The sequence below is a fragment of the Heterodontus francisci genome, chromosome 7 (genome assembly GCF_036365525.1).
Source record: "Heterodontus francisci isolate sHetFra1 chromosome 7, sHetFra1.hap1, whole genome shotgun sequence".
Classification (NCBI taxonomy): domain Eukaryota; kingdom Metazoa; phylum Chordata; class Chondrichthyes; order Heterodontiformes; family Heterodontidae; genus Heterodontus; species Heterodontus francisci.
Genome location: NC_090377.1, coordinates 119107605 through 119125789, shown reverse-complemented (window position 1 = coordinate 119125789; position 18185 = coordinate 119107605). Strand labels below are relative to the sequence as shown.

Below are 18185 nucleotides of genomic sequence, written 5' to 3'. Positions count from 1 at the left end.
GGAATGCACTGCCTGAAAAGCTGGTGGAAGCAGATTCAGTAGGAACTTGCAAAGAAGAACTGGATATGCACTTGCAAAGGAGAAAAGTGCGGGGCTTTGGGGAAAGAGGAGGGAAGTGGGACTAATTGGATAGCTCTTTCAAAGAGCCAGCACAGACATGATGGGCTGAATGACCTCCTTCTGTGCTGTATGATTCTTTGAAGCCAGTGTTGAATGATACATAATCAAAGACAAACTTAAAAACAGAAGCAGGGAGCTGATATGTTTCAGTTTAACAGAAAAAAAAGAGCTCAATCATGTTTATTGATAGATCTTGATTGCTTTTTTCCTGATATGGCGTTGTTACATTTTGACATAACTATTTAATGTAGAGGCATGCTGTGGGTCACATAGTAAGGGTTGACAAATGTGTAAAAAGTGGCAATTTGTAAGGTGAATTTGGTTTTGGGAAGGTTCAGTCAATCTGAGTACTGACCTCAGAAATGCGTACATGTCTCTGACCATACTTGCAAGTAAAATCATTTATGTGTAAGTTTAAGTGCTACTGCATGTTTAATAAAACTGAGTGCTTGGCCTCTACATTTCAAGAACCCAATTACTTTTTGAAAAATACATATAATATTTAATTATGAATTTTAAAAAAAACATCCCCTCCACTCCTCCAAGTACATTCTAGGAACGTGGCAAAGACCAGGGACTAATCCTGGGACTCCTCTCAATCTCTACAGCACAGCACCACAGAATGCCATGAAGCAGGAGGGCTCGCCTCTACTTTAGGAATTCACCTTGGTGACGAAAATGAGGTTGTCCATATTATAGGGAATAACCTGGCCGTACAGGAACTCTTCTGTTGTTGAGTAATCGGAAAGGACCTCGATGGAACTGTCAGGTAACGAGTCCAGCAGTTTTAGCGATCTGGAAGAATAAATGAAGCTAGTATGTAAAACAAGAGAGACTTGCCTAGGAATTTAGAAGAGACCTGTTTCTAAAGTGTGACTCAATTTGCATGCATCTCATGCGGCAAATGCCAGCAGATCTTGGGCATCCTGATTAGGGTTTATGCACCAATGAGGCCACAGCACCAATCTCCAGTCTCACAAAGTTCAAACAAAATGGTCCAGTCGATGGGAAATATAAAGGCAAAGAGAGCTGACTCGCCGACCTTTAGCTGCTCACAGAATCATACAGCACAGAAGGAGGCCATTTGGCTTGTTGTGTCTGTGCTGGTTCACAGAAACAGCTATCCAATTAGCTCCACTCTCCTGTTCTTTCCCCATAGGCATGCAAGTTTTTCATTTTCAAGAATGTATCCAATTCCCTTTTGAAAGCTACTATTGAATCTGATTCCACCACCCTTTCAGGGAGTGAATTCCAGATCATAACAACTCTGCTTAAAACAAACCCTCCTCAACTCCCCCCGATTCCTTTGCCAATTACCTTAAATCTGTGCCTTCCGCTTACCGAGCTTCCTATCACTGGAAACGGTTTCTTCTTATTCAGTCTATCAAAACCCTTCACACAGCCTATGAGCTGCACTTTGTACAGATCTGCGTGCAAAAGTTTCCCATGTGAGTAACTGCAAGCGAGCCCAAAGACCAACAGCGGAGCTGCACATGTGCACCTCATTTGACCTGAAACGTTAACTCTGCTTCTCTCTCCGCTGATGCTGCCTGACTTGCTGAGTGTTTCCAGCATTTCATATCACTCAACTGATTATTGGGAGGGGGGTTGACAGGGGAGGCTGTACGTGACCACGCTTGTTATCCTGCTTTTCCAGGTGAACCACATTATCAGGTAGATGCCATTGTTACGGCTGCACTGAAGCAGCTTGGCTCGAGAAATAGCAAGTTCTGATATACATGGGTTTTCTTTACCTTATGTGGGATATTTGCTGTGTTCAGTGTACTGGGCCACTTTCCTGCTGCAAGGGTTAAACCCATCAACTACAGGCCAGTTAACCTAACACTGATGGTGGGGAAACTTAGAGTCAATAATCCGGGACAAAATTAATTGACATTTGGTAACATATGAGCTAATAATTGAAAGTTGGCACGGATGTGTGAAAGGCAAGTTGCATTTGACTGAGTTCTTTGATGATAACAGAGAAGGTGGATCAGGGTAGTGCAGCTGATGTTGTGTATGTGGACTTTCAAAAGGAGTTTGATAAAATACCACAAAGTAGACCTGTTAGCAAAACTGAAGCCCATGGAATGAAAGGGCAGCATGGATACAAAGTCAGCTGAGGGACAGAAAGCAGAGAGTAATGGTGAACGGTTGTTTTTGAGACTGGAGGGAAGTATCCAATGGTGTTACCCAGGGATAACAACTCTCTTTGATATATCCTAATGATCTGAACTTGGGTATATAGTACATAATTTCAAAGTTTGCAGATGACACAAAATTTAGAGGTGTTGTAAACAGTGAGGAGGATTGGAACAGAATTCAGGAGACAGACCGACTGGTGAAATGGGCAGACGCATGGCAGATGAAATTTAATGCAGAGAAGTGATTACTTTTGGTTGGAAGAATGGAGAGAAGTAATAGAAACAAAATGGTCTAATTTTAAAAGGGGTGCAAGAGCTGTGGGATCTAGGGGTGCACATGCTCAAATCTTTGAAGGTGGCAGGACAAGTTGAGAAAGCTGTTAAAATTCATATGGCTTCCTTGGCTTCGTTAAGAGAGGCATAGAGTACAAAAGCAAAGAAATCATGCTAAACTTTTATAAAACACTGGCTAGGCCTCAGCTGGAGTATTGTGTCTAATTCTAGAAGGGTACCGGAGAGACTGGACGAACTGAGGTTGTTCCCCTTCGAGCAGAGAATGTTAAGGGGACATTTGATAGAGGTGCTCAAAATCTTCCAGTGTTTTGATAGTGTATACAAGGAGAAATTATTTCCAGTGGTGGAAGGGTTGGTAACCGGGGAACACCGATTTAAGGTGACATGAGGAAGCATTCATTTATATCACATGTTGTTCGTATCTGGAATGCACAGCCTGAAAGAGGAAGCAAATTCAACAGGAACTTTCAAAAGGGAATTGGATAATACTTGAAAAGGAAACATTTGCTGGGCTATGGGGGATGTGCAGGTAAGTGGGACTAAATTGGATAGCTCTTGCAAAGAGCTGGCACAGGCACAATGGGCTGAATGGCCTCCATCTATGATTCCGTGCAGTGTACCAGCGATCTATATAATGACAGGAGGGGGTTCTTGGATTCGTTCTGAATGAGTTAATCCAACCCAATATTCTAACATTCTCAGCCTTGTTTACAAGTCCCCCCATTACAGCACCCCACCCTATCTCTGAAACTTTCTCCAGGCCTCCAACCTTCTGGCATATCTTTGCTCTTCTAATCGACCTGTTGCAGATGCATCTGTAATTGACAGTATTCGTAGGAGTGACCAGCACACAATCCTTGTGTAGTCTTCACCCTGGAGATACCCCCCATGTCTGACCCTACCAACATGCTCCATGGGATAGATTCCGAACAGATCTAGCAGCTCCAAACTGGGTGTCCATGAGGTACTGCGGGCTATCAGCAGCAGCAGAATTGTATTCCAACACAATCTGTAACCTCATAGCCTGACATAGCCCTCACTCTACCATTACCATCAATGAATGGATCAAATGACACATTCCAGAGAAACTGTTGGGTCCTCCAAGGGGACCAATCAGAAAACTGGTTAACTTATGTTGCAAATAAACAAGACCAATAGTTTCTATCTCATGCGTGAACAACCTTGGAATAACACATCATTTATGGTGGTGTTTTTCTTTAACTTTTGGAAAGGAATTGGGAATGACAAATTAAAAAATATAGGAAATTACTCTACCTGAAAAATATAAAGCGCCGATGAGATTCTTCCACCAGCACCTGGTCAAGTCTGTTTTCAAAGAAGTCCTCTTTGTCCACAACCAGTAGCTCAGTATCCTCCATGCAGACAGCAGTGAAGTTTCTTCGCAGGCCTTTTAGCACTGGAATCTCCTGCAATGGGAACAAAGGGACTACATCTGCTCCATGTAGTCCTCAGCAAGCAGGAAGCTCACAAGTCATTCATAAAGCACCCAAGGATGTCAGGGCAAGGTAGGTTCTTTGCTTATGCTCACGATCGCACACCCAGTGAATTCCCTATATCAGCCACACTTGGGATTGCACACCTAGTGAATTCCCTAACTTGGCCATGTGCAGGATCACACATCCAGTGAATTTCTTATCTCAGCCATGCTGGGGATTGCTCATTCAGTGAATTCCCTATCTTGGTCATGCCATTGTCAGTGCATGTCAAGTGGAAGTCAGAAGGTTTCCTCAACAAAGGAGTTGGAGAAAGGAGAGAGAAGTAGCTCTATACGAGGTCCACTCTCATCGGACATTGGTTCCCATGGCTGTACCATGTCTGGGAATAGGTTGGCACTCTTCACACTGCCCAACACAGCAGCTCTCCCTCTGTCCTACACTGCTGGGATTATATGTGCAAACCCTGGCATGGGGTCTGAACTCAGGACCCTTCTGCTCAAGAGATAATGGTGCTACCAACTCAGCCAAACAACACTAGCATGAATGAGCTGCTTGCAGACATTACTTTGACTCAAGTTACATTATAGCTGGTGGCTAAAATTGGCATTTAGATAGAAAGTCTTTTGTTTTTATGATCTCAGGACATCCCAAATGCTTTAGAGCCAATGAAGTACTTGTGAAGTGTATTCACTGATGTAGTGCAGAAAGCACAGCAGCCAAGTTGTGCACAGCAAGCTCCCACAAACTGCAATGTGATAATGGCTGGATTATCAGTTTTAGAGACACTGGTTGAGGGAAAAATATTGGCCAGGGTTTCCGGCTGCTCCAGTGCCCTAGGATATCATACGCCCACCTGAGAGGGTAGGTGGGACCTCGGTTTAACAACTCATCTGAAAGACAGCACCTCCAACAGTGCAGCACTCCCTCAGTACTGAACCCCCGACATTGCAGCACTCCCTCAGTACTGACCCCCCGACATTGCAGCACTCCCTCAGTACTGACCCCCCGACATTGCAGCACTCCCTCAGTACTGACCCTCCGACATTGCAGTACTCCCTCAGTACTGAACCCCCGACATTGCAGCACTCCCTCAGTACTGACCCCCCGACATTGCAGCACTCCCTCAGTACTGACCCCCCGACATTGCAGTACTCCCTCAGTACTGACCCCCCGACATTGCAGTACTCCCTCAGTACTGACCCCCCGACATTGCAGCACTCCCTCAGTACTGCACTGCGAGTGTGAGCCTAGATTTCATGCTCAAGTCTCAGGAGCGGGAGTTGTATCTGCAAGCTTCTGACTCAGAGGCTGCGCCTACTGTAACCATGGTTGACCCTCATCCATTTAAGGATATTTGCAATTTTCTGTTTAAAAAAGTAACAGATTGAAAAATGCAGAAAATTGGAGCTTTGTGACTCTTATTTTCAGCAAAACCTTTGTCTCCTCATGGTTTATTTTCTCCCCTCAATCTCGTTTGCATGCCCACGGACGTAGCGAGAGTTTTGAGGGTTGAGGGGAGGTGGAGGGCGTGCAGATGCATCCGATCCCGTCCCTCCCCACTTCACGAGCCCAGTTATCCAGACAAGCACACACGCTGGGAATACTCACTCCAAACCTGGCGCCCTTTCGCAAGTCAGCTTGCTGCTCTTCCTTAAACGCGCTGCTTCCATCTTCATCAGTGGTGAAGCTGACACCCCCCGAGTATATGAAATAGAAACTGTGTGCACTATGGCCCTTCTTCATTATCACCCTCCTCCTCCTAAACCTAGGGCAGATGCAACAAACTGGGTGAAAATCAAGCGGTCTTTTGCTTTTCCTTTCCTCCACCTCACCCTCCCATTATCCTTCCTTTTCACCCTGCCTCACGCTACACGACCATTCCATGGCTTGTCCTTCAGTACCACACCCGAGTGGCCAACTTTCACCTTTGACCCTGAGTGTTGGAAGGCCATTTATTTGTGAGAGGCTTCGAGATCTAGCCCAATCCCATTCTCATCCAACTTTCTTATATCCCAGTAGAAGTCAGTCGATAGCAAGTGTACTATTTATCCTGGTCCAGTTGTCCCCCTCTCTACACAATGCACGTTAGGAATCAGCACCTTAGTGTTGCCCTGGCTGGGAAGGGATAGCTTAACAAAAGTCTGAAATGTTGCTGAGCTACGAGTTCCAGTGGGAGCCACTGGTGCGACCACTGCAGGGTTAGTTAATGGGAACAGAGAGCACCATTTTGCTTAAACAAATAATAAGGTGTGTAAACAACGATTGCGGAATACTCCAAGCCATCTCAGTAAGTACACACAGTCCCCAGTCAGACATTAGAGAGCAATGGTCTACCTCTACTGGATTTAAAATGATATCCAGAGAGGAAAGCAGGGGTTTTTATTACATCACAACACTCAATCCTTCATTTCCTTCGCCACTGTAGAATTTTTCCCTGAAACGTTGGAGAACAAAGAAAAATAATTGAGAGTTACTGGACACTGGTGATTTCACTGGCAAAAGATCAGCAACATGAAACTGACCAGTGGATAAAGATCTTCTAAATATTGTCAGAGCAGTGTGTACTGGGGAATGTGTACCGGGGAATGTGTACTGGGGAATGTGTACCGGGGAATGTGTACCGGGGAGTAGGTACCAGAGAATGCGTACTGGGGAGTGCATACTGGGGAGCGCGTACCAGGGAGTGCACACCAGGGAGTGTGTACAGGGGGTGTGCATTGCGCAGTGTGTACTGGGGGTGTGCACCAGGGAATGTGTACTGGGGAGTGTGCACTGGGGTGTGTACTGGGGAGTGTGTTCCGGGGGTGTGTAGTGGGAAGTGTGTACCGTCAAGTATGTACCGTCAAGTATGTACCACGGAGCATGTAGTGGGGAGTGTGTACCTGGAAGTGTGTACTGGGGTGGGAGTACTGGGGAGTGTGTACTGGGGGTATGTACCGGGGGGGTGTACTGGGGAGTGTACAATGGGGAGTGTGTACCAGGGAGTATGTACCTGGCTGTGTGTACAGGGGACTGTGCACTGGGGTGTGTGTACTGGGGACAGTGTACTGGCAAGCGTGTACCATGGCGTGTGTACTGGGGAGTGTGTATTGGGGTTGTGTACCGGGGAGAGTATATTGGGGCGGGTGTACTGGGGAGTGTGTAGCAGGGAGCGTGTACGGTGCAGTGTGTATTATGAAGTGTGTATTGGGAAGTGTGCACTGGGGAGTGTGTACAGGGGAGTGTGTACCGGGGAGTGTATAACCAGAAGTGTGTACCGGTGTGTGTGTACCATGGAGTGTGTACTGGGGAGTGTGTACTGGGGGTATGCATCGGGGAGTGAGTATTGGGGAGTGTGTACTGGGGAGTGTGTAGTAGGGAGTGTGTACCGGGGAATGTGTTCTGGGGAGTGTGTACCAGGTTGTGTGTACAGGGGAGTGTGTAGTCGGGTGTGTGTACCAGGAAGTGTGTACTGTGCAGTGTTCCCGGGTGTGTGTACTGGAGTGTGTGAACTGGGGTGCATGTACTGCGGACTGTGTACTGGTGTCTGTGTACCAGGGGGAGAGTACTGGGGAGTGTGTATTACAGAGGGTGTACCGGGGAGTGCGTACCAGGGAGTGTGTCGTAGGCAGTGTGTACCAGGGTCTGTGTACCGGGGTGTATGTACGGGGAGTGTGTTCCGGGGAGTGTTAACTGGGAAGTATGCATCGGGGAGGGTGTACCAGGGAGTGTGTACCGGGTAGGATGTAATAGCAAGTGTGTACCAGGGAGTCTGTTCTGGAGAGTGTGTACAGGATGGTGTGTACCAGGAGTGAGTACAGGGAATGTTTACTGGAGAGTGTGCACTGGGCAGTATGTACTGGAGAGCGTGTATAAGCTGTTTTTATTTATTCATTCATATGATGTGGGCATCACTGGCTCGGCCAGCATTTATTGCCCATCTGAAATTGCCCTTGAGAAGGTGGTGGTGAGCTGCCTTCTTGAACCACTGCAGTCCTTGTGGGGTAGGTATACCCACAGTGCTGTTAAGAAGGGAGTTCCAGGATTTTGACCCAGCGACAGTGAAGGAACGGCGATATAGTTCCAAGTCAGGATGGTATGTGGCTTGGAGGGGAACTTCCAGTGGTGGTGTTCTTATGCATTTGCTGCCCTTGTCCTTCTAGTTGGTAGAGGTCGCAGGTTTGGAAGGTGCCGTCAAAGGAGCCTTGGTGCGTTGCTGCAGTGCATCTTGTAGATGGTACACACTGCTGCCACTGTGCGTTGGTAGTGGAGGGAGTGAATGTTTGTAAATGGGGTGCCAATCAAGCGGGCTGCTTTGTCCTGGATGGTATCGAGCTTCTTGAGCGTTGTTGGAGCTGAACCCATCCAGGCAAGTGGAGAGTATTCCATCACACTCCTGACTTGTGCCTTGAAGATGGTGGATAGGCTTTGGGGAGTCAGGAGGTGAGTTACTCACCGCAGGATTCCTAGTCTCTGACCTGCTCTTGTAGCCACGGTATTTAAATAGCTACTCCAGTTCAGTTTCTGGTCAATGATAACCCCCAGAATGGCAATAGTGGAGGATTCAGCGATGGTAATGCCATTGAATGTCAAGGGGAGATGGTTAGATTCTCTCTTGTTGGAGATGGTCATTGCCTGGCACTTGTGTGGCGCGAATGTTACTTGCCGCTTATCAGCCCAAGCCTGGATATTGTCCAGGTCATTTCTACACGGACTGCTTCAATATCTGAGGAGTTGTGAATGGTGCTGAACATTGTACAATCATCAGCGAGCATCCCCACTTCTGACCTCATGATAGAAGGAAGGTCATTGATGAAGCAGCTGAAGATGGTTGGGCCGAGGACACTACCCTGAGGAACTCCTGCAGTGATGTCCTGGAGCTCAGATGATTGACCTCCAACAACCACAACCATCTTCCTTTGCGCAAGGTATGACTTCAAACAGCGGAGAGTTTTCCCCTGATTCCCATTGACCTCAGTTTTGCGAGGGCTCCTTGATGCCATACTCGGTCAAATGCTGCCTTGATGTCAAGGGCAGTCACTCTCACCTCAACTCTCGAGTTCAGCTCTTTTGTCCATGTTTGAACCAAGGCTGTAATTAGATTAGATTAGATTAGATTAGAGATACAGCACTGAAACAGGCCCTTCGGCCCACCGAGTCTGTGCCGAACATCAACCACCCATTTATACTAATCCTACACTAATCCCATATTCCTACCAAACATCCCCACCTGTTCCTATATTTCCCTACCACCTACCTATACTAGTGACAATTTAGAATGGCCAATTTACCTATCAACCTGCAAGTCTTTTGGCTTGTGGGAGGAAACCGGAGCACCCGGAGAAAACCCACGCAGACACAGGGAGAACTTGCAAACTCCACACAGGCAGTACCTGGAATCGAACCCGGGTCCCTGGAGCTGTGAGGCTGCGGTGCTAACCACTGCGCCACTGTGCCGCCCTAGGTCAGGAGCCGAGTGGCCCTGGCGGAACCCAAACTGAGTGTCATTGAGCAGGTTATTGCTAAGCAAGTGCCGCTTGATAGCACTGTCGATGACACCTTCCATCACTTTACTGATGATTGACAGTAGACGGATGGGGTGGTAACTGGCTGGGTTGGATTTGTCCTGCTTTTTGGTTACAGGACATACCTGGGCAATTTTCCACATTGCCGGGTAGATGCCAGTGTTGTAGCTGTACTGGAACAGCTTGGCTAGGGGCGCGGCAAGTTCTGGAGCACAAGACATCAGTACTATTGACGGAATGTTGTCAGAGCCCATAGGCTTTGCAGTATCCAATGCCTTCAGTCGTTTCTTGATATCACACGGAGTGAATCGAATTGGCTGAAGTCTGGCATCTGTGATGCTGGGGATTTCAGGAGGAGGCCGAGATGGATCATCAACTTGGCACTTCTGGCTGAAGATCGTTGCAAATGCTTCAGCCTTATCTTTTGCACTAATGTGCTGGGCTCCCCCATCATTGAGGATGGGGATATTTGTGGAGCCACCTCTTCCAGTTAGTTGTTTAATTGCCCACCACCATTCACGACTGGACGTGGCAATATGTAACAGAAAGCGTGTACCGGAGAATGTATACGAGGGATGTGTACCAGTCAGTGTGTCACGGAAAGTGTGTGCCAGTGAATGGGTATCGGAGTGTGTACGGAAGTGTGTGCACCAGGCACAATGTACTGGAGAATGTGTACCAGTGAGTACCGAGGAGTGTGTGCTGGGCAGTGTATTCCAGAGTGTGTGTACCCGAGAGTGTGCACCCAAGAGCGTGTACTGGTGAGTGTGTACCAAAGAGTATGTACCAGGGAGAGTGTATCCAAGAGTGTGTATCCGAGAGTATGAACCCAAGTGTGTGTACCGAGTGTGTGTACTGGGCAGCGTGTACCGGACAGTGTGTAGCAGAGAGTGTGTACTGGGGAGCATATACCACAGTGTATCCAAAAGTGGGTAGAGCAGAGCGTGTACCTGTCAGGCGCAAACCCCGGAGCACCATTGAATTTCTCTTTCTATACGTGTCATTGATAATACTATTGTGGCCAAGCATCAAATTAGCATTCTACAAAACCTAACATTATCATTATAAACCTGATTTGTCCTAGGTATATGCCAACTAATTTTTCAAACCCAAGATCCTGGGATCTTGCTGACCATCGTCACCTGGATCTTGCTGACCATGGTCTCCTGGGATCTTTGCTGACCGTGGTCTCCTGGGATCTTTGCTGACCGTGGTCTCCTGGGATCTTGCTGACCGTGGTCGCCTGGGATCTTGCTGACCGTGGTCGCCTGGGATCTTTGCTGACCGTGGTCTCCTGGGATCTTTGCTGACCGTGGTCTCCTGGGATCTTTGCTGACCGTGGTCTCCTGGGATCTTTGCTGACCGTGGTCTCATGGGATCTTTGCTGACCATTCTCTCCAGGAACCTGCTGACCATGGTCTCCTGGATCTTGTTGACCATGGACTCTAGGATCTTGCTGACCATGGTCTCCTGGGATCTTTGCTGACCATGGTCTCTGGGATCTTTGCTGACCATGGTCTCATGGGATCTTTGCTGACCATTCTCTCCAGGAACCTGCTGACCATGGTCTCCTGGATCTTGTTGACCATGGACTCTGGGATCTTACTGATCATGGTCTCGTGGGATCTTGCTGACCATGGACTCTGGGATCTTGCTGACCATGGTCTCGTGGGATCTTGCTGACCATGATCTCCGGGATCTTGCTGACCATGATCTCCGGGATCTTTGCTGACCATGGTCTCCTCAAGTTTGATTGATTGACTTCAGAGACCAGATAGAAATTTCCCAGAGTTTATTTGCTGAATTGGCCTTAGAACATTTTGACTCTTTCAGGAGACTGGGCGGGTGACATGAGTGACTGGGATGGTGTGGGGTGTTGGGCTCAGCGGGGTTGGTGTGCTGGACCGATGGACCACTGGCCTTTCTTTGCGAATTCTTGCCCACAAATGCATTAACCAAAATTCATTTCCAATGCTGGGTAAGTGCACAGTCCAACACTACACAGAGCTCCAGATCAAATAAATGGAGATCATTGTCTCACTCGAAAAATATAAATCAGGAATTCACCTTGAAGGTAACTAAATATTTTACCACACTCTGGTACAGAGCACGAATACAGCAATAAAAAAGGGAGACTTGCATTCATATAGCGCCTTTCATGCTTTCAGGATAGCCCAAAACACTTTACAGACAATGACGTACTTTTGAAGTGTAGTCGCTGTTGACATATAGGATGTGCACAAGAAGCTCCTACAAACAGCAATGTGACAATCATCAGATAACCTGTTTTTGTGCTGTTGATTGAGGATAAATGTTGGCTAGGACACCGGGGTAAACTCCCCTGCTCTTCTTCAAAATAGTGCCATGGGATTTTTTTTTTTTTACATTCACCTGAGAGGGCAGATGGGGTCGCAGTTTAACATTCCATCCAGAAGACAGTACTTCCGACAGCACTGCACTCCCTCAGTACTGTACTGGAGTGTCAGCCTGGATTATTGTGCTCAAGTTTCAAGGAGCAGGATTTAAAGCCACAATCTTTAACTCAGAGACAAGGTTTGCTCCCAACTGAGCTGCTGCCATCATAATGCATGACTCCCCATCACTGCTTGCACCTAAACTTTTCGTTCAAAGTCAATTCTGCGGGTCAATGATGTTTCAATGTCGCCTACCTACCGTTCATATCTCATTATTTTCGCCAGCAGAAGCTGGTAGGACTTGCTGTAGTGCCTGATGCTTAGCAAAGATCTCAGTGTGCACAAAAGCAACTCCAACTCCTCCATCGACCTCTGCTCGGGCATTTGCATCGTGATCTGAATCGCTCTGACAGGAAATTTATTCTGTGGGGTGAAAATAAGTATAGGTCACAACGAAACCTCCAATATTTGTGCTTTAACACGGGACGAAGTTCAGATTGAGGGGAATTTGGATGCTGTGACCTGTTCCCGTGATGAGGAAGGTCCGATGATAAAAGGCCTGCAACAGCTGAGCTAACAGCACTGTGGGAGAATCTTCACCAGGCAGACTGCAGCGCTTCAAGAGGGCAGCCTACTGCCACCTTCTGAAGGACAATTAGGGATGGGCAACAAATGCTGGCCTTGCCAGCGATGCCCAGATTGTATTTTTAAAGGAATTCCATGCTAGTGCGCTCCCTGGTGTTAAGCTGGTGGTTTGGATCCGTCCTGAAAGACATTGTATAAAAAAAAGTTTCCTTTCAAAGCTGCTCTTGGGGACGCCAATAAAAACAGTCAAGGATGTGAAAAGGCCATTCAGGCGATCAAAACCCATTCCTTCAGTACCCTAAATAAACAGCTGCACTTTGACCTGCCCTACTGTTTATATCTCAGGAGAAACTATTTTCCTATACACAGAAGGCCTGTGAGGTTGTAGACTGTGCTTACCAGGGTTAGTGGTTGAAAGAGAGAAAGAACTTGCATTTCTATAGCGCCTTTCACAATCTCAGGCACCCCCAAAGCGCTTTATCGCCCATGAAGAACCTTTTGAAGGGTAGTCACTGTTGTAATGGAGGAAACGCAGCAACTAATTTGCGCACAGCAAGCTCGCACACAATGCGACAATGACCAGATATTCCGTGTTACTGATGGTGGCTGAGGGATGAATGTTGGCCAGGCCACCGGGGAGAACCAGGGAAATCTCCCCTACTCTTTGTCGAAATAGTGCCACGGGGACTCGGATTAACATCTCATCCAAAAGACAGCACGCCTCCGACAGTGCAGCACTCCCTCAGTGCTGGGAGCGTCAAACTGGATCTTGTGCTCAAAGTGTCTGGACTGAGACTCAAATCCATGACCTACCCTGCATCAGAGGTGAGAGTGACCATGTCAAAATTTAAGAATAGGTTAGAAGGTGGTTGAAGGAAAGGGGGGGGGATAGGGAATGTGGAATTAAGATTACTATTCATGTGAAAATAAACATTGGTTAGCCTGAATGGCCAGTTTCCATGTAATTCTTTGTAATCTGTTCCTAATGCCCATCTCACTAATTTATGTCCTCTGGTCCTATTGGTCTACTTGAAATAAGATTCTGGATTTAGCCTGTTGGTTACTCCCTAGTCCAAACAAAACACAAACAGCCACAACTTCCCGAAAAGTCCCTGAATTTGTCTTTTTTCTTGTGATCATTATGCAAGTCAGTCAGACCCGGAATCTACTTACAAGTTGAGCCTTAAAGTATTGGACGTCAAAAGCTGCTTTGCTGCTTTCCCTCTGTTCCTGTTTGAATAAAATAGAGATGTTAACCTTTTCAATGCCCGATGGAAGCTCAGAAGGGGAGGAGAGTCGATCTGAGAGAAAGCGGAAGGTGTTAATAAAAGGATAAAGTGTTCTGGTGGCGTGGTAATTTTCCCCTCCTTGTAGTCAGTGCTGGATCCAGAATCCTCAAAGCAAGGCCCGATTTTAATGGTGGTGGATGTGGGGGCTGGGAGTGGAAATGACACACCCAGGTGAAACTGAGAGGTCAGGGCCCAAACCATTTTCACAACTGGGTCTTATGTCCATCTGTTTTCTCCAACTCCGCGCCCACCCAAAACCGACCAGATCCGCCAGTACACAAGCGGGCGTGAGCCGGAATTTGGGCAGTAGGAGGTCGCAGCTGGGTGCTGGTCGGAACTGTCCCCGGCCGCCAGGTATGTGGAGAGGTGTGGGGGTCGGGGGAGCCCTGGGCATGAGAAGGCTTAAGGCTTTCTTGTGAGGCCTAAGGGAGCACTCCCACCCACAGGAAGCCTCAATTAAACTGTTAAAACTTAGCTCCCTGGAGCTCTTCTGGCCCTCGATCCCCCCTGCTCCAAATCTGACCTGGGAGGGTTGTTGCTGGTGGTGAATCCGGCACTGCATTCCCCCTTTAGGCCTCTGATTAAAATAGCAGATCGGACCCCAATAGCATGACCGTGATCCGATCTGCATATTGAAGGATCCCACTGCGTTCCAGGGGGTGTCCCTCACACCTGCTCAAAAGCATGGGTTAACATTGGGACCTGGCGGGAAGGAGATGGGTTAGAGTGACTGGCTTCATTTTAACTGGCCCCCACCTCACCCAGTTTCCAGCAGGCAGTGGTGGGGGTGGTGGGGGGTGCGGGGAGGAGAGTTAAAATCGGGGCCGAGGAACCCATTCAGAATCCCTCATGCAATATCATACCAGAGCCTCCACTGCCCCACCGAGAGCTCATTCCAGGTGTCACATGAAAAAGTGTTCTCGTATATTATTCCCAAACTGGCCTTTTTCGAGTTGGTGCTCATGTCCCTTGTCCTAGACTTACAGCTTACAATAGGGCTCAAGATTTTCCAACAAACTTCAGCTCTTCATCTTCAGATGCAGAAACCATCTGCTATTTGCCTCACTTCCAAGTTTTTCTACACTTTCCTCGTAACTCAGCCCTCCGGCACTAGAGGCTAGCATGATACAGTACAGAAGGGGAGGCCATTCGGCCTATTGTGCCTGTGCCAGCTCTTTGGTAGAACAATCCAATTAGTCCCGCTCCTCCTCCGCCTCGATTTTGTGTGATAGTCTAAATCGGGCAACAGCAAATCAGCAATCCTGTCTTACATCTCTCCCCGATTTTTTATTACCATTGACTTCACCGCCACACCTGTAGATAGTGATTAATTTCAAGAACCTTCTACAATGGGTGGTATTATGCTGTGCCAGCCTGTAGAAAGACAGCAGGAGACACTAGAGAACCTGCCCATCCTAAGGGTAGCAAGCTAGCAAAACTACCTTAACAAATGAGCTGTGTCCTTGGTTAGACCACACTTGGAGTTACTGTGCACAGTTCTGGTCCCCATGTGATAAAAAGCATATGAATGCACTGGAGAAGGTGCAAAAAATAAATTACAAGGCGGTAACCAGAACTGAGAGGTTATAACTATCAGGAACGAATGAGCAGGCTGGGGCTCTTTTCTCTAGAAAAGGCTGAGGGGTGACCTGATAGAGGTCTTTAAAATCATGAAGAGGTGCGATAGGGTAGACGTAGAGGAGATGGTCCCATCTGTTGACAAGGGTGGTGGACTGGGGTTTTGGAGGGGGGTGGGTGGAGTCCAAAACTAGGAGCCATAAATATTCGCCACTAATAAATCCAATAAAGAATTCAGGAGAAACTTCTTTAAGCAGAGAGAAGCAAGAATATAGAACTCACTACCACAGGGAGTAGTTGAGGCAAATAGCACAGATGCATTTAAGGGGAAGCTACACAAGCACATGAGGGAGAAAGGAATAGAAAGTTATTGCGGATAGGATTTGATGAAGTAAGGTAGGAGGAGGCTCGTGTGCAGCATAAACACCGGCATAGACCAGTTGGGCCGAATGGCCTGTTCCTTGCTGTAAATTCTATGTGTCTCATCCTCTCTCCTCCACTACCCTCCCCAAGCACAACCCCAACCCCCAGTAAAGGGCTTTAGGAACCCACAAATATACACATAGCCCTTTGAAGCCCAGCGAAATGCTGAGCTTTGAATAGGTATATCTGCCCTTGTCTCCCCAACCTCACAGAAGCACCGATGAAAGTAGAGTTTCACTCAAGACGCCCTGACATTTAGTAAGCATGTAGTAAATGCAATAGGAGCATCGGGGTAAGAATGGCCAATCTCATTAATCAGTTAATGAAATGAGTGCCACACCCTGTCAGTTCCTGTCTGATTCCATTTCACCAGCAACATACCCCCCAACCCCCACCATTGACCTGTAAATAGCTAATAACAGCTCCCTTTCTCTAACTTTCCTTCAATTTTCCTCATTACTCAACCTGTATTTCTCCAAATGGATGCATTTTTCTAGGAATTCCAGTTAATACGAGAGCTGTGACACTGGTTATTTGCTGAGCCTCCAACCATGTAACGTTTGTGGCCAACATTCGCAGGTCTGTGGTGAATGGCCTTACCTCTTCGGTCTGCTGCTTGCTGCTGTATTTTGTCAACGTCGCCCAGACCTCCATGAAGGCCTTGGATGCCACACGGAGGTGCATGCAGACTCGGCACATCACAACCACTTTCTTTGCGACGCGCAGGAAGGGGTGAACTGGCTGGAAGAACAAAACTTGAACTTCAAAACAAATAATAAGAGCATGACTGGCCCACAATGCACAGCAGCAGGAATTAACCTTTACCCTTCAACCTGCTGGCTGATCCCAGGGAATGGCAATCTTGCATGACTAGAGTCTCCTGCAGATTTTCAGCACACAGATATAACAAAAGAACAGAAACAACTTGCATTTATATAGCACCTTTCGCAACATTCAGGACAACCCAAAGAACTTTACAACCGAAATGCAGTATCCAATTTGCGCACAGCAAGCTCCCACAAACAGCAATGAGATAACGACCAGATAAATCTGTTTTAGTGATGCTGAGTGAGGGATAAATATTGGTCGGGACACCGGGGATTATGCCCCTACTCTTCTTCGAAACAGTGCCATGCAGGGAGAGGGGCGGGGAGAGCGGGGATGGGAGAGCGGAACGCGGAGAGCGGCGGGGAGCGGGGCAGGGACCGCGGCGGGGTGCGCGGCGGGGAGCGGGGCAGGGAGCGGGGCAGGGAGCGGGGCAGGGTGCGGGGCAGGGTGCGGGGCAGGGTGCGGGGCAGGGAGCGGGGCAGGGAGCGGGGCAGGGAGCGGGGCAGGGTGCGCGGCGGGGAGTGGGGCGGGGAGCGGGGCGGAGTGCGCAGCAAGGGAGGGCGGCGGGGAGCGGGGCAGGGAGCACGGCGGGGTGCGCGGTGGGGAGGGCGGTGGGGAGGGCGGCGGAGTGGGCGGCGGGCAGCGAGCGCCGAGGGGTGCGCGGCGGGTTGCGCGGAGGGCAGTGCGGCGGGGAGCGCGGCCAAGAGCGCTGTGGGGAGCACGGCGGGGAGGGCGGCAGGGAGAGCGGCAGGGAGACAGACAGGGAGTGGGGGAGGGAACGCGACAGGGAGTGCCATAGGGAGCGGGACAGGGAGCGTGGCGGGGAGCGCGGTGGGGAGAGCGGCAGGAGAGCGGCGGGGAGCGAGGCGGGGAGAGCGGCGGGGAGCGAGGTGGGGAGAGCGGCGGGGAGCAGCAGGGAGACGGACAGGGAGCGGGACGGGGAGCGCGGGCGGGGAGCGCGGGCGGGGAGGGCGGCGGGGAGGGCGGCGGGGAGAGCGGCGGGGAGAGCGGCGGGGAGCAGCAGGGAGACGGACAGGGAGCGGGACAGGGAGCGGGACGGGGAGGGCGGCGGGGAGGACGGCGGTGAGGACGGCAGGGAGGGCGGCAGGGAGGGCGGCAGGGAGAGCCATAGGGAGCGGGACAGGGAGTGTGATGGGGAGCGGGATGGGGATTGTGACAAGTGTGGGGCAAAGTGGAGGTTAGACTGTAACTATCTGTCGCTCCCCTGGCATTGGACACAGGACATTAATAACACTCTGTGGGACTGTAATCATAGTCCCACTTTGTTACTCATTGTGGAGCTGATGCACTGAACCAACCGCAATTTCATTCTAAAAACATATCACAGAAAGAAATATCGACACTGTAACTTACTCGGGGAGTCTTGAATTCACGATCATTCACTGCAGCCTGAAGAGGGAGGAATAAAAAATAACAGCATATGAACAAAGAGGTGAAAGTGAACAGAGAGTCGTGAATCTGGGCAGCAGTTTGCCTGGGCTGGCCGTGCAGCCATGAATATTTCTTGAACCTTAGGACCAACCAAGTG

At 48.9% G+C, this 18185-nt stretch overlaps 1 protein-coding gene across 1 annotated transcript in view; it reads right to left on the bottom strand.

Moving 5' to 3' along the window:
* LOC137372417 (cyclic nucleotide-binding domain-containing protein 2-like) overlaps window positions 1-16507 on the bottom strand; it is a 40640-nt gene extending 24133 nt beyond the window's left edge. Inside the window, exons 1-6 of the mRNA XM_068036304.1 lie at window positions 16409-16507; window positions 13692-13748; window positions 12193-12356; window positions 5624-5780; window positions 3834-3985; window positions 786-915 (exon numbers count right to left, since the gene is read on the bottom strand). Of these exons, the coding sequence (XP_067892405.1) occupies window positions 786-915; window positions 3834-3985; window positions 5624-5780; window positions 12193-12356; window positions 13692-13748; window positions 16409-16507 (759 nt within the window). The remainder of the gene's footprint in view (window positions 1-785; window positions 916-3833; window positions 3986-5623; window positions 5781-12192; window positions 12357-13691; window positions 13749-16408) is intronic.
* Between the last annotated feature and the right edge of the window lie 1678 nt (window positions 16508-18185).